This window comes from Hibiscus syriacus, unplaced genomic scaffold (assembly GCF_006381635.1).
Source record: "Hibiscus syriacus cultivar Baekdansim isolate YM2019G1 unplaced genomic scaffold, ASM638163v2 tig00110580_pilon, whole genome shotgun sequence".
NCBI lineage: Eukaryota > Viridiplantae > Streptophyta > Magnoliopsida > Malvales > Malvaceae > Hibiscus > Hibiscus syriacus.
Window position 1 is genome coordinate 1123279 of NW_024062791.1, and position 16404 is coordinate 1139682.

Below are 16404 nucleotides of genomic sequence, written 5' to 3' on the forward strand. Positions count from 1 at the left end.
AAAAATTATATATTTATTTTAGTTTGAATGGGTTCCATTTTCTAATGATGATGTGAGGATGTGCATCCCACCTGAGTTGAGGGGCACATCAGATGTTTGGATGGTGGTGGTCACTTTGATCTATTATGCGATCGTCGAGTGGCACTCCACTGATCGCATGCTCCGATAATTTGGTTTTGTACAACCAATTCCGGAAGCACCTCGCAATATGGACGAGTTACATAGCATAGATCGACGCGGCAAGTCGGATACAGATTGACTGGTGAAGCGTCATGAGAGTCGTACTGTGGGAGGATCGGCATCGACGCTTTCCCATAGAGAACTCATTTATAATGACCTCTTGACAGTTATTGATGATTATTATGAGTGGTTCAACAGTAACGGGAAACTGTTTCTGCTTTCTGAGGATGCACGAGGGCAGATCTTTCAGCGACGTCGATAGAGACGTGAACCATCACAACTCCATCGTCCCCCGACTCGTGGATGGAGAGCAAGTGTTTCTGGTTCGTCCTCAACTTCACCAGCAGGACCTTCACAGTAGTCACCGTCTGTAGCGACTTACATACCGCAGCCATATACGATGTCGCCACCGCCACCTTCACCTGGTTTTATAGCCCCGCCGTCGCCGCCGTCGCCACCATCGCCGCCGTCACAAAGTTATATGACCCCTCCTGGAGGATATTATGGGTATATGTTTACATATCTGACTTGGGGTTCATATGCTAGTTATTTAGCGGGTGCAACCTCATCACCGATGGTCGCGACACAGACACCTCCTGTACATTTTTCACACTCATCGATGTCTGGGTTTTATGAGTTTTCGCAGTTATCTATAAGCGGTGGGATAGTCAGTCATACACCTCCAGGGTCCTTATTCTATGAAGGTGTTACATCATCATCAGTTTCTCATCAACAAAATGTATTTTCTCCTGACGACGATGATGATGATGATGATTACAGCGAGGAGTCATAACCAGTTATACGAAGAAATCCTCCTCGAGACAAACAACCACCGCCCTGCAAAACACATTTGCACCGTAGACATTGATAGATTTTGATATTTCATTATATTTGTATCTATTTGTTTATTAGACTTTTTTATTGTAATTTTATTATTATTTATCATTTAATACTTACTTTATTTTGTTGATTTGGTTGGATTTTTTTTTGATTTTTTTTTGTTAATTTTGTTGGATTTTTTGTTAATTTATTTTGTTAATTTTGTTTATTATCATTTAATATCAATTATTGTAATTTGGTTATTATTTACCATTTAATACTTATTGTAAGTTTGTTGTATTTAAAATTATATTCAAATACCTAATTACTATTAGTTTGATAAAATTTAATAATTGTGTTCGATAACTTTCTTAAGTTTGTCACTTATTATCTCTTTTATTATAATCACATATAACGCCAACGTCCAATCCCGTTTTCTTGTATTGTTTTTTTAATCTTCATCAGCGGTTATCGAATGACATTAACTTTAAGTAAATGCAAATTAAAGTACAAGAATTATTATTTGATAAACAATAACTACATCAATTCCTCATCAATGGTTACTTGATGACAACAGAAGTGGACATGTTCTCCTAGTGTGTCATGAGTTTCTACAATGCTCACATTTTTTGTCGTGTCTAAATGTTTCTCGAATATCCATATCACAATGAATTCGAGTGGATTTTGGACAACCACGATCCCTCAATAAAGTCAGGTCTGGTACAATCAGAACCTAATTCTGAACCTCATTAGGCTCTTCGTCATTACTTATGGGGGAAACTCAAATTTGTATACCTTAAACACTTATGATATTAGGTATACTGGATCCACAAAACGGTTATAGTCTTGACGGGTATGCGAGCAAGCTGCTATCACATGAGAGTATGGATACTTCATAGCTTGAAAAAACACGCAGTCACACCATCTGTCCCGTAGATTTACTCTTAACGACACAGCTTCAATCCCTTGAAGAGGTCGCTGTAACTCTGTGACATGAAACAAAGCATGTGTTCTAAAGAAGCTTGTTACAGACATTCCATTTGTTGCATCAATTTTTTTGTAGATCTGCAACTAATATAGGGTGATAGACATGACCGCCTTGCATCCAGGTTTGAGCTTGTCCCCCAAGCTTCGCAAAAAGTGCCCAAAACGAAAATATGTAGTTTTTACCAAAGCCATTACAGGTAAGTGACGTGCACCCTTTAAGGTCGAATTGATTGTCTCAGCCAAGTTGGCTGTCATGTGTCCATATCGATATCCACCATCATATGCGTTTGTCTACATTTCTTTATCGATGAGGCTGATGTTATCGTATCCTTCCTCGTTCTTCGCCCGTAAATCTTGAAGAATATATTCAAATGTTTGAGGAAGTAGTTTGTAACCTGATCAAAAAATGTAGAACTTACTAACTTTGTTTCCTTAAAAAATAAAAACGATCAAAAGAAAAATGGTGGTTTCACTTACCCATGCGCACAAGTAATTGACGTTCATAATTCTTCTTGAACCTCCCATAGTAGTTCGCAGCAATGTGTTAGATACAATACCTATATTGGACAAAGAGTGGCTGCCACAATGGACCCAAAGACTCCATTACTGCTTTGATCCCAGCTCCACGATCTGAAATGACACATATTTTTCCCTCGTGATAACATGTGAACGTAAGTTTCGGAGGAAAAAACCCCAAGAATTTGTATCTTCTCCTTTAACGAGAGCAAACGCAACTGGAAGAATGTTGCGCTTATCGTCTTGGACAACTGTCAATAGTAAAACTTTCTTGTATTTTCCATACAAGAAAGTTCTATCGATCTGTACCACAGGCTTGCAGTATTTGACAACATTAATGCACTGTGGGTAAGTCCAAAAAACCCGGTAGAATTGGCATCGATCGCGAAGAACTCGATCATTATGGTATGCATGAGAGGTTTTGAAGTCCACAATTATCTCAGGATTCAACCTCCGTACCAACCTAAACCAACTTGGAAGTTCGTTGTAAGATACATCCCGTTCGCCGTGAAGTTTTTTAATGGGCATCTACTTTGCCTTCCATACTTTTCTGTATGAGACGGAATACCTATACTACGATTGTATAGCTGAAACCAACACAACAATAGCTATATGGGAGCTCGCTTTTACCATGGGCATGATAGTTTGACAGATCACTTGAGAGTCCAAGTTGGGATGATCTTGGTTGATCCCTCCAGCACAACATATGTGAGGACCGTTGTATACTGTTAGTTCCCATCTATTGTTTTTCCTCTTCGATACGTGAACCATCCAATTGCATCCGTTTTCACGTCGGACACAGTGGTAGACATACTTTTCTGGCGTAGAGTGGTCGACTCTGGATTGAACAGAATTACGGATATTTTAATTTTTTATAGCCATCATCGCTTCTTCTTTGGTTGAAAACTCCATGCCTAAAGATAACTCATAATTGTTTATTGATGAGTAAAATCCATAGTCACCGAGATTAGACATATCCGTAAATTCTGGCACGTACATTGCACCATAATCAGCTTCATACATGTGTGCTGGAGGGTCAGTTTGTGCCATATTTGAGTGAACTTCATCTACATCATCATCATTATCGGAGTTGAATTGCGGTAATTTTGGGTGAATGAATAGTCCAATCTCAGCATCATCAGCGTAGGGCACGCCTTTCTGCAAAAGGTGTTAGATCAATAAATAAAGTTGAAAGGGTGTTTGACAGGTATATAAAGATACAAAAGGTGATTTTTCGGAAAAATCACCCTCATATAGGGGTATTGATTTGGTGGTGGCCGACCGAACCAAATTACCATTAACTGAATTAATCAATTTTTTTTCCTTTAACTGTTAACCGAACTGAACTTTTTTTTGAAAATATTAAGTGAACCGAATAAATTTTGAGAGTCCAATTCGAGAGTCCAGAGTAAGAAAGATCAATAAGATAATAAATAAACGTCAACTTGATCAATCGATGCGATATTAAATTTAACCATGAGAAAATTAAACGAAAAGAATAACGAAACGATCGATAAAAAAACGAAAACATGCAAAAAGATAAAAAAATGTATTATGAAAATATATGTCATATAAACAAAATTATTGAATATTATAATATAAAAAAAGTAAAGAAGAAGATCGGTGGTAGGCAATTAACCCTAAAACTAATGTCGTGGTCTGTTAACAAATATTAAAAAAAAGCAAACGATCAACGTAAAAACTATGGAGATAATTTAGGTTTTCTTATAATATTTTTTTGAATCTATTATTATTAGATTTAATAATGGGATTGCTTTGATAATCACCTAGACAGCTAACGTAATTATATACGAAGGAATTATTGGGTCGAGGTTTATTGGCGAGTTTAATATTTTTAACGATTTGCGTGCCTATATTGATATTACTGTGTTGTTGATTAACGACAACATGCTTTATACATGAAAAATGAATGATGATTGTTTGTATGACCCGCCTAACAGACAAGTAACATTAATCCATCCTCGTCATGCAAAATCAGAAACATGTTATTATATTGTATGTATTTCATCTAATCCCAATTTGATTTTGTAATGAGAGATAATCAATGTAATTTTAAGTTGTTCTGAATACAATATTTTATGTTAGCGAAACGCTTTAAAATTTTAAGAGAACTGAAATTTTTTATAAAATATCAGTATTAAAAATAAAATTTTAAAATATATAATAAATTTAAATTTTTAAGGAGGGACTGAGTGTACCCATCGGTTACCTTCCATCCCTTATCTCCAGTCAGCCAATGTCATGATTTTGCTTGTATAGGCTTAAGTGTTTCATGACACACATGAAAATGGCAGCTCCATCCATTTTGGAGGAGCAGAACTGCAATTATTCTGCCTCTCATCATTATTAGGGTTTCTATATGTGCTTTTTCATATTTCACCCACTCAACATTTCGAATTAAGTCCTTAAATTCTAACTTATTTTAAAAAGAATATTAATATTTTTTAGAAAATATTTTAGACCTATTTATAAATTAAGATAATTATTGGAATCTCATACAATGACGCTTGGCAGTTGGCATTAGTTGGAGAAGAAGCCGTCTTGTCTCGGTACTATTATCTTCAAAATGAAAAGAATTTCAATCTAAAAGTGATTACAAACTTTGAAAAATCATGTTAAAACATACCCCCTTGCCTCCTGGGTCACTTGTTTTTCAATAATGGTGGCCACTTTAGTTTTTCAATGTTACCCAATAAATTTTAATTTTTCTTTTTTGTTGCTTAAGATTTCATACTTTCTAATCAGAATCGATTCGGGTCGCACATCTAATTTTAGTGGGTGAGTCTCCACGAATTTTTGCTGCATATACAAAAATTCGAATTCGATACTTGTTTAAGCGATATTAAATTGTTTACCACTTAAACTAACTCATTAGTGATGAATTTTAATTTCAAGCGTAATATCTACCCTATTTACTATTCTTAAGTTCGAAAATCTAAGCTGGTCCAACAAATATATTTACTATTCTTAGATATAGTATATGATTCTATATTTTTAGCAAAGATGAGTAATTAGGATTTAAATTTAGATATTTTCCAAAAGGAAGAAGAAGGAAATAACATAACATACACTAATTCAGCTTATTAGCATTTAGCATCAGCTTTCGTAGCTTTATTAGGCTCAGGTCCACTCTTTCAATCGCAAGTGCTTGGGTATTTATGGACATTTTAGTCGTTATCTTCTTTCGGCTATGACTTTTTTCCACCATTTTTTCTAAAAAAAATATTTCCCCTAATAATATGTTATTCGTTTATTAATGTATTATCTTTAGAGCTCTATAATGATTATGAGTTTATTTTTTTTCAAGTACAAAAAGCTTTCAATTACGAGAAAAATAAGATGAAGGAAATTAAAAGTCTATTGTTTTGACATGGACCACATGCATTTATCAGATCGTTTCCAAAAAACCTCAAAAGAGTAAAACTTGTTTGTTTCGCTAGAAAATGACGTTCATGTATGATAAACTGGGAATTTCCAGTAGTCGATATTTATTTATATAAAAAAAGTGAAAGAGTGATGGGGAACAGCAGGCAGAACAGAACTGATCCATATATGCACGAGATTACTCAATTTCTCTACCATTCATCAAACAAGACACCACCTCCATTTCTGCCCAATGCCATAAAAGCTCGTGGGCTCCATCTCCCCATGCAATCGTCATCTCTTCCACTGTCACTGCTATTTTATTAATATCCCAAAATTAAAACTAATTCGTTACCGTCTTGCAGAGTATTGAGGTTCAAGATTAGAGAAAATGATATTCCATTGCTTCATAAGCTTTCTTAATTCTTCAAATGAAAGAATCCAAAATGTGTTTTTCAATGATTATGGTATGAACAACGAATTTACTAGTCCCCTGTTTTAAGGGTTTAACCATAGGAGTAAAAAACAAAAAAGAAGCAAAAGCTTAGACCTTTGCATCTTTTTTCCCGCGCTCTAAATCACACTTTTGTCCTTGTTTTCAATACCTCCACCGTCTTTGGCTTCAGCCTGGTACACAAAGCTGTCTTCTTTGTTGCTTTTCAAACATATCATATTAGCTTTCTTTTTCCCAGATTTTCTTATGTCACAATAACCAAAGATCTCTGTTATCATTTTCATGCTCTCAACTCCAGTTCCTTCTAATTTCGTCTCTCCACAATGGAAACAATCAAACCCAAATCAGCTTTAAGAAACAGCAGCAACAAGAGCAGGCTAGCAAGAACTTTCCAGAAAGTCATCAACCTTAGAACCGCTAAGAAAATTGCTTTCAGTAATGGGGTTGGGGTCTGCGTTCTCGCTGCTTCCCAGCACAAACTCCCACATCATGCTTCAAGCAACGGGGACTACTCCAAGGCTAAGCAAAAAGCAGTCCTGGAAGCGCTGCTCGCCAAAGTTTTCGCCGGTGTTACTTCCATCAAAGCTGCTTACGCTGAGCTGCAAATGGCTCAGCATCCTTACAACAGTGACGCTATTCAGGCTTCTGACCAAGCTGTTGTGGAAGAGTTACGAGCTCTTTCGGAGCTAAAGGGCAAGTTTTCGAAGAAAGAACTTGATCTTTCACCTCAGGTTACTTTGATGCTTGCTGAGATTCAAGAACAACAAAGCTTGATGAGGACTTACGAGATCACGATCAAGAAGCTGCAATCCGATGTTGAAGAGAAAGGTTCCGACATTGCTTTGCTTCACAAGCGGCTTCAAGATTGCACTGCCTTTAACAGGTCCTTGGAAAGGAAATTAAACGCCAGTGCCCCGTTGTCGATGTTTGATGATATCCAGTTTACGAAGTTGAACCCGGGACATTTTGTGCAAGTTTTACACTTCTCTTTGAGATCTGCACGGAGTTTTGTGAAGATGATGGTCGAGGAAATGGAGTTGGCAAAATGGGATATCGGAGCTGCTGCCGAAACCATTGAACCTGGAGCTGTTTTCGCAAAAGAAAGTCACAGGTGCTTTGCATTTGAGTCTTTCGTGTGTAGGACAATGTTGGAAGGCTTCAACTCCCATGATTTTGGGCTCTCAACAGATTCTCCCACGACAAGACTCAACCCCGAGCAGTATTTCAACGCATTCAAGAACCTGAAATCTGCTCACCCAAAATCATTTTTAGTTCAAAACCCGAACTCTTGTTTTGCTAAATTCACCAGAACCAAGTACCTCAACCTTGTCCATGCCAAAATGGAGTGTTCATTTTTTGGGAACTTGAATCAAAGGAAGCTAGTAACCTCTGGTGGTTTCCCGGATACAGCTTTTTTCACAGGTTTTGCAGAGATGGCTAGGCGTTTTTGGCTCTTGCATTGCTTGGGATTCTCAATGCATCAACAAGTTTCCATCTTTCAGGTGAAAAAAGATTGTGGTTTCTCTGAGGTTTACATGGAAAACGTGAGTGATGAATCACTCCCATCGGGTGAAATCAACGGTGCAAATGCTGATGTTAGAGTCAGTTTCACGGTGGTTCCAGGGTTCAAGATTGGTGTCACTGTGATTCAAAGTCAAGTTTATTTGTCTCCGGTGACCACACCGCCGGTCATTCGTTAATTTTTCTGTCGCTTTTGCATATTTAATGGATAGTACTTCATTAATAGACGGAACATGTTGAAGCTATGCCATCCACGCTCCTATTTTTGGTTACACGTTCCGCCAGGATGAAGGAGCTGAGTGCCATTTTCAAATGGGTGTCCGTGGGTTTAAGTTCAGTTTCCACTTTAGAAGTGTAGTTGTCCCCCATGTTATGGGAAGGACAGCGGAGCGTGGGGTGGCGCGTCAGTTCTTGTCCGTGGATTAATAGTGGTTGGTAGCACCAGCAAGTATCCGAATCTGTATCCAAATTTAACCCAAAGAGCAATAGAAGGTCCAGTTTAGGTTATGGAGGAGAGCAGTTTTTCTTTTCCTTCTAAATTTTAGTTTTATGATAGAGAAAGAAGAAAACATGTTATGAAGGGGAAAAAAGTTGTGTTAATGTAATATAAGAGTGGGAAGTGTAATATGCCCAAAAAATCAAAGACAAGAATAGCAAGTTGCATTGGTTAAATACTTTTAAACCTATGATTAGCTTTCCTGTAGTGTGAACAATCAATATGTTTCTTATTGTATATTCCTAAGATTGGGAAATGACAGTTTTCCCAATTAGCATATAGGAATTGTCTCTTGGTTCATAATCCTCCCGATTTAAGGCAAAAAAACTTCATAACCATGAATGATTGTTGTTTCTTCAAATGAGCATTTTTCAACATAACGGGATCACGTTTTAACCTCCTTCCTAATTGCCAATAGCGTGGGGGAAGCAAAATGTAGGGGTAGATAATGGAAACCTATGATATTACTTTATGTTTACAGTGGGGGTATACGGTACGGAGACCGTATTTGCAAAATCCGAGCAAAGGGTTCACGGGAGAGTTTTTGCCTGATGTAACGTTCGGCTGTGGTTCGTGTTCAGTGCAACCAGACACACTCTTAATTGTCAGTTTTTTGGATTTTGAGAGACTATATCTTATGTTTACTATTAAATTTGTCTTTACAGGAAAGGACAAGTTCAAAATTTATTACTTACCCTTCTGGGCTCGCCTAGGATCCAATGGACCTAAAAAACTACAACTGTGAGGATATATCAAATATGAAACAAAGGAGGGATAATATAGAAATGATCCCAGGTTTTAGTGCCTTTCAGATTACTGATCGGTTCTGGTCTGGTTGTAAACAAGAAACCAATATATGGGTTATAGGCTGGCATGGCATCTAATATGTGACCTAAATGCCAAGCTGTTTTCTTGTGGGTCAAATAGGTCCAGGATTCGGAATTCACATCCATCTCTTAATTTTGTATAATTATATTGGAAGAAAAAAAAACATTTCATTATTAGAAACAAAGGTGGGGAAATGGAGAAATGAAGTTGTTCACTCGACTGGATGACTTTTTCAACCAGCTGAGACCTGCCAGTGTTGCACCATCAGCAGCAGGAGTTTGGTCCTTAATGAAATTTATGATACCATCTGGCAGTACTGCAATTGAATATACCATTTATGTCGAGGATGTATTGACTGCAGGCAGGAAAGCTTCGTAACCTTTTTCTCATGCATTCAATGTGAAGAAAGTTGCTCATATCTATGACTCAAATGGCCAAATAATCAGACACAAGGTCCTGGAATGTCATTTTCAGCAGACAGCTTCCAAACCAAGCACAAACTTGTAACTACCTTCTTCATCACGGGTCAGCCATGGTCTTCTTCCCAACCGGCTGAAAGAATAACAGGCACAATATTTTATATAAAGCCATGGAGGATATTTCAAAGGGAGCCTTCTGGTCTTGTATCTAGGGTGGGTTCAGGATCTGAAGCTTCTGCAAGAGATTCCAGCATGTTTACAACCTCAGCTGGGTCATCCAAATAATACTTGGCTTTGCTAGGTTTCTGGCCTACTGTGCAAGCAAAAACGGATGTATTTGAGGAGAGGACACCACCAGAAATCGCACTACTTACGATCTCAAACATATCCTCATCAGATCTGTCATCCCCAATGCAGAGAACGAAATCAGCCTGCTTTCCACTCTCAGCCATGGTCGTGAAGACAACCACACCTTTACCGACTCCCTAAAAGCAACAGTAAATGTTGATTCAACATCATGCATTCATCCAATCGCAAAACCAAAGTCATTAGATAACAAAATAACCAATTCAAAAACCGAGGTTTACTTGTTTCATTTCTATTTTATGATTTTCTTAACCTTACTGCACAAAAGTATTTCCTCTTATTATAAAATACTGCCTTAGTAACCTAAGAAGTAATAAACTTACAGCCTAAGTATAGGACTAAGGCAAACTAATCTACTATTACATTTACCATAAAAAGCATGCTGAAAAAAGAATACCAAAAATAAATAGATACCTGTGGTTTCACTTCGACAATAAACTGACCACTTTTCACAGTCACAGGTTCATTGGCTAATACACTCTCAAGATGGTCCAACATCTCCTTGGCCTGGCTAGATCCAAACCCAGGGTCTGCATCGCAATGGTGCCAGACCAAAGCACTCTCCTTGGTTTCAATAGTGGAGCCATCAGTGGCCTCTATAGTCTATACAGTTTCATTACAGGCTCAGCTTTCTCCTTCCACTCAAATTCACTATTCTGCCCACAAACTTCCCAAACATCATTAGCAGACCACCTGAAATATCAACAACTTCACAAGTGCACCTACAAAAGAAACGCTAAGATGGAAAAAACATAGCCAAACAAAAAACATCACACCTCATGAAATAACCATGTTCAGCAGCAATTCCAAGTTTTTTACATGGAGAAAACCATGGGGCTAAACTGTCTCTTCCTCTTCCACTTACAACAAAGACAGTATTCTTAACATCACCAGAGTGTGTTTATGATGGAGATTACCTCTGCACTTGGAGTCTTGTTATGTGATGCTTGAGGCATTACTCTTCCATCATAGTCTAATAGTATAGCCCTGTTTTTGGACCTCAGATACACATACAATGTGATCAATAGACAACTTTTTGAAGTTTGGATCAAGAGCTACAATTCTGAAGTTGATTCTTGTGGCGAAGCTGTTTCTCAGCATTAGCCATAGAGATAGCCTCATTCATTGCCTCGGAAGTTGATTCAATATTCCAAGGATTTACCCGAATTGCACCACTGAGTGAAGGAGAGCAACCAATGAATTCTGATACAACTAGCATGCTCTTCTTGGTCCCATTAGATTCTGAGGAAGGCTCTGAATCAGAGACTCCCTGCCGACACACAATGTACTCATAAGGAGTAAGATTCATCCCATCCCTCACAACTGTAACCACAACACACTCAGCGACACTATAGTAAGCAACCCTTTCACTCAAGGATACAGGCCTATCAATGAAGACAATTGGTTCACAACCAGGTTGACCAAAAGCCTCATTAATTCTTTTGCAGCTTTCCTGTATTTTGGCCTGTATCTCCTCAAGATCTTTCCCTCTTCCCCTAGCAGGGTTTGTAATCTGTACCAGAACTGCTCTCCCCTGCCACTTGGGGTGCTGTTTCAGCATCTGCTCCATTGCCAACAGCTTCAAGTTGACACCTTTAAAGACATCCATATCATTAACTCCAAGCAATACGGTCTTTCCTTCAAACTGTTGTTTAAGCTCTCCTACTCTCCAGTCATCCGCAAGTCTCAATACAGACTCAAACTGCGACATGTGGATTCCAACAGGCATGATCTTTATCCCAATTGTTCTTCCAATAGTATTCTAGCCCAATGTAACCCCTCTTTGACTGATACTCTAAACCAAACATGCGACTACAACAAGACAAAAACTGCCTAGCATAATCAAAAGTATGAAAACCAATTAGGTCTGAATTCAAGAGTGCCTTTAGGATCTCTTCCCTCACAGGTAAAGTCCTATATATCTCAGATCAAGGGAATGGACTATGAAGAAAAAACCCATTCTCAATCTTTTAAACCTTCCCCTCAAGAATGGTGGCAGCACCATCAAATGATAGTCATGGATCCAAACATAATTAACCCTTTGAGAGAAAATCTTGTTTGCAGCAACATATGCCTCCCACAAAGACCTATCAAACCTGCCTCTATGATTTGTCGAAAATGGAAGCATATAATGGAAAAGTGGCCACAAATGCTGTTTGCAGAAACCGTCATAGATCTTGTTCAAAATGTCAGGTGGAAGAAATGCAGGGACGCATTTAAACCTATCCAACAAAAGCTGTGACACATCATCTTGTCCTTTGGGATCAACATCAACCTTCAAAGAACCAACATACAAAACCTCCATTTCTTCAGGCAAACCATCTTTTAATTGTAATAACAACGAATCATCGTCCCAAGTAAAACTCCACCCTTTATTATCAGGTCTACACTTAGCTTTAACTGGTAGTTAGTTGATTAGCTCCGATAATAATTCTGTCCTGAAAAACCGAAGACTGCACATCTGAGGCCACACTGTTTGCTTGGCCATCGTCAAGCTCTTAAATAACACCAGCAACGGTCATTACTCAAGGCAGCCGCTTCTTTTCACGAGGTTGACCCATTACGGGGAAATTACCAGATGCTAGATCTAAAAGATTGGTATACGACCTTGACATCATCTTTAATCTCTTTCTTTAGTTATTACCCTTTAGAAGAATCAATCAAAATAGACCTCTTAACTATAAACGATGCCCCTCAATAATTTTGCTTCTCTTCCAAAATTCCTCTTTTAGTTTGGGTTGATCTGCATTAGGTATCATAAAAAACATCAACTTTACAAAAACAAGAATACATGAAACAAAGTAAACCCATAAACGAATTAGATCCCAACTAAAAAAACAGAAAAAACTAAGAGATTTATCTAAACGAATATTGTATCAAAATTTAATCTATAGAAAACCCAGATGACTCCAAAATAATGGGGGGAAATATGAAAAAGAAGGAAACACTGAAACCAACCTTTGAAAGCACAAAGGTTGTGTTTTTAATGGAACCTTTGGATCCAAATACGAAAGTAAGAGGATAAAATGGAAGTTACTTGAAAGAGAAAAATATCTAGAGTATGTTATGGTCCTCTCTTTATCTCAACGATCCACGTTTACACTCCCTTCTTTTTCTATCTTTCATATCTTTTTTTTTAAAGATAAAATAAAATCATTTTTGGATTTGTTTTCCCTCATCTCGCTTGCAAATTGCAGATGCTGTTGACACTGTAATGCCGACCCGTTTATGAAAAAACCATGTGATGTCAGCCATTAATTCGTGGCCATTCGATTAACCAAGTTTCATCTTAGCGCTTCTTTTCTATTAAATGGTTGAGCGAGTTGCCGGTAACACGAAATGAAAAGGGTAACTAACATTCACCATACGCCCCTAATTTATGTTGTGTGTTCAGAAAAAAACGGATCACTTTTTCTAAAGTTACAATTTAAATCATATAATTAAAATATTATTACAAATAGATCACTTATAATTTATAATAATTTTTTAAATATTCTTTTTTAAATAATTTTCATATTTATAAAATATGTCATGTTATTCCTGAGCTTTTGACAGTTCAATTTATAATTTTATTTTTACATGGAAAATTTATGAATGTATTTAATTTTCATACATAAAAAATAATTTACTCATCCATTAAAAAAGTAAGATCTTATAAAAGCACTTTTTGATGTAAAAACACTTTTTTCACCTTTAATCTATAAATTATTTTATTAGTCAAAGGCCGGTATCTTGTCTTCTTCCAACTTCACCACAGAATTCATAGACGGTCGTCTTGTATGATCTTCATTGACGCACCAAATTCCGAGCAATATCATGGCATTAACTTCTTCGAAGTGTTGTTGGACATCTACATTCTGAAGCTCAATGATATCCATTAATCGACTCTCCATCCGTATCTTGTTCAGCAGTTTAAGCAAACACACATCGGAATCGGGTTGACTGTAATCTAAAATCATCCTTCCAGTCACAACTTCAAGTACAACTATCCCAAAGCTATAAATGTCGGTTTTCACCGAGATTCTCGCGTGTTGCCACTCGGGCGCCAAGTACCCCAACGTGCCTCTCATCCGTGTCACTACTTCACTCTCGTCCCTGTTAATCAACTTGGACAGCCCAAAATCAGAAATTTTGGCATTGAAAGCATCGACAACAAGAATGTTTTGGGGCTTCACATCTAAATGAGCAATCCTCTGTCTGCAATCACCATGGATATATGCTAACCCTTTGGTTATATCCGGGACAATCTTCTTCCTCGTTTTCCAATCAAGATAGAAGCTACTGTTTCCATGGAAGATCCATTTGTCCAACGACCCTTTGCTCATATATTCATAAACTAAAATTCTGTGGCTCTTCGCCACATAGAAACCGATTAGCTTCACCAAGTTGATATGGTGTCTGTTCCCAAGTGTGTTCACTTCCGCTAGAAACTCTTCAATCCTTCCTTGCCCTGTGTTTTCGAGCCGCTTTACGGTAACCATTGTTCCACCCTTTAACTCCCCTTTATAAACCACTCCAAAGCCTCCTGTCCCTAGTCTTGTGGAAAATTTAGCAGTCGCAAAAGACATCTCACTGTACGGGAACCTTATTAGAGATCCCGCGATGAGTGAGTTAAGATGCGTCCGTCGTTGTCATGCACAGTTGATCTTCTTCCAAAGCGGGAAGCACAAAGCAACGACGACGACCATAGTTATCAGAAAGGAATATACTGCTAATGGGGCTTTCCCCAAAGAAGAATAGTGAAAGTTGATATATCCCTGACCCGGAGAGGAAACATTAAGCTTCAACTTCAAGGAAGTAACTTTTAAAATATGATGATAAATAACGCCCACTTACATGTGGATTTCCCATAAGTGAGAGGACCTGAGAATCGGAATACATATAACAAGATCCTTCATAGGCTATTTCCTTAGAAACAAAGAAGGCGGCTTTACAAGTTGTTTTGTCGTTACAGGCTTGCTTGCAACTTTCTTCAGCGTATAACTGAGAATTAGATGCCTTTGCATAAAATGTACCGAAATAGGAAAGATTCCCGAAATGAACCATTTCATAGTCAGTGGATACACCTTGAAATGTTATTAGGGGAGTGATTTCGTGACAAGCCGAGATGAGGATGTTGGTAATCCCTCAGTGTGAAGTAGTCTTTGCCGTCCAGTCCGATCGGACAGCCACAGGTACCCCATTTGCAAATTCCATATCTGCCAACACCTTAGTGGAGTCCAAAATTCGTCTGATTTGTTTGGCCAAAAGTAAATACTTCTCCATTGCTCTCCAGGGTTCCACCCATATATCCTTAGACCCCCATCCATATCCAATCTCAGGAACTGAATGGTTGTTGAATTTAAACTTGAATTTTCAACACTGAGAAACAGTAGTTATTAGATCCTCATTCTCTGTTTGGTAATAGAAACGCATCCCTCCCTTCACGAACTGAACAAATTTCAGATAACGGACCTCCAGCGTCCCGAGTACCGCAGAGAAGAGCCCATCTGCCCCAGCAGGTGCAATAGTTAGATACTGAGTTGGCTTGTCACCAGCCGAGAATGCAACAATGGCACGATAATTTAGAGAAAGGTTAAACAGGCTTTGTCTGGCATGGAAAGAAATGATTCTTGAAGTAAGCTGTTGGTTTGCCCTAATTACTTGCCCCAGAAGAAGAGTCAGTAGGATACTGGAAAGACTCCCAAACGAGTTGACTGCTTTCATTGAAGAGTATCATATTACCACTTCCATCGATGCTCATACCAACAATTTTAGACATACCAGATGGATAAGATGACCAAATTTCGTTTTCATGTTCGTCCATCAAAGACAAATTTCCACCTTGGTTGTATTTGAGGTTACATTTTCTCCAACTGGCCTGTTCCAATTTGCAGTCCAAACTACCTGGGGACGTCCATTTAAATCAACTTCACCATTAAGCATATCCACAAACATAATCGACAAGTCACAGTACCCGACGTAAGGGAAATTGCAATAGAACCCGAATCCAAAGCCAAAACTGGCCTTTCTACTTGTCTCCGTCTTGAAAAGTATAAAACGAGCCAGTGAGCCATCCGTGAATTGTGTTGCTTGAGGAAGGGATTGATTGTTGTTTGTCCAAGTTGTTCTGTTTCCATTAGAAAAAGATAGAGTTGAATCTGGCAGAAAAGCAACTACAAAACTCACAAAAAAGCTCGAGATAAGCATTGATTGCACCAAAGCAAAATAGGCCATGGTTCTTGTTGTAGAATCAGGAATGGCTCAACGATGGCAACCGATCGGCATAAGATTTATACAATAATTCTCATGTTCTTACGACTTCACAACCGGCAAACAATTTGTTCATTCCTTGTCTAGAAAGCATTAAACTCATAGAAATCATCGTTTAGCAGCAGAAGAGATACCACTTTAGCTCTTTCGACAACATAGAAATTTACAAAGTCACATGTCTG

The 16404-nt window shown here is 38.0% G+C and overlaps 3 protein-coding genes and 1 pseudogene across 3 annotated transcripts; 2 read left to right on the forward strand and 2 right to left on the reverse strand.

Annotated features, from left to right (window-relative positions):
* The first annotated feature begins 580 nt into the window (after window positions 1–580).
* On the forward strand, window positions 581–1041 carry LOC120133432. The gene is made up of 2 exons (XM_039150013.1): window positions 581–919; window positions 961–1041. The coding sequence occupies exons 1-2, from the start codon at window positions 581–583 to the stop codon at window positions 1039–1041; spliced, it is 420 nt and encodes a 139-aa protein (XP_039005944.1).
* A 5487-nt stretch (window positions 1042–6528) lies between these two features.
* Window positions 6529–8330, forward strand: LOC120133480 (protein GRAVITROPIC IN THE LIGHT 1-like). The gene has a single exon (XM_039150055.1). It carries the CDS (start codon window positions 6664–6666, stop codon window positions 8038–8040), a length of 1377 nt encoding a protein of 458 aa, XP_039005986.1. The 5' UTR covers window positions 6529–6663; the 3' UTR covers window positions 8041–8330.
* Window positions 8331–9574: 1244 nt separating this feature from the next.
* LOC120133477 lies at window positions 9575–13039 on the reverse strand (annotated as a pseudogene).
* A 644-nt stretch (window positions 13040–13683) lies between these two features.
* On the reverse strand, window positions 13684–14538 carry LOC120133433 (G-type lectin S-receptor-like serine/threonine-protein kinase SD2-5). Its single transcript, XM_039150014.1, has one exon. It carries the CDS (start codon window positions 14536–14538, stop codon window positions 13684–13686), a length of 855 nt encoding a protein of 284 aa, XP_039005945.1.
* Window positions 14539–16404: the final 1866 nt, after the last annotated feature.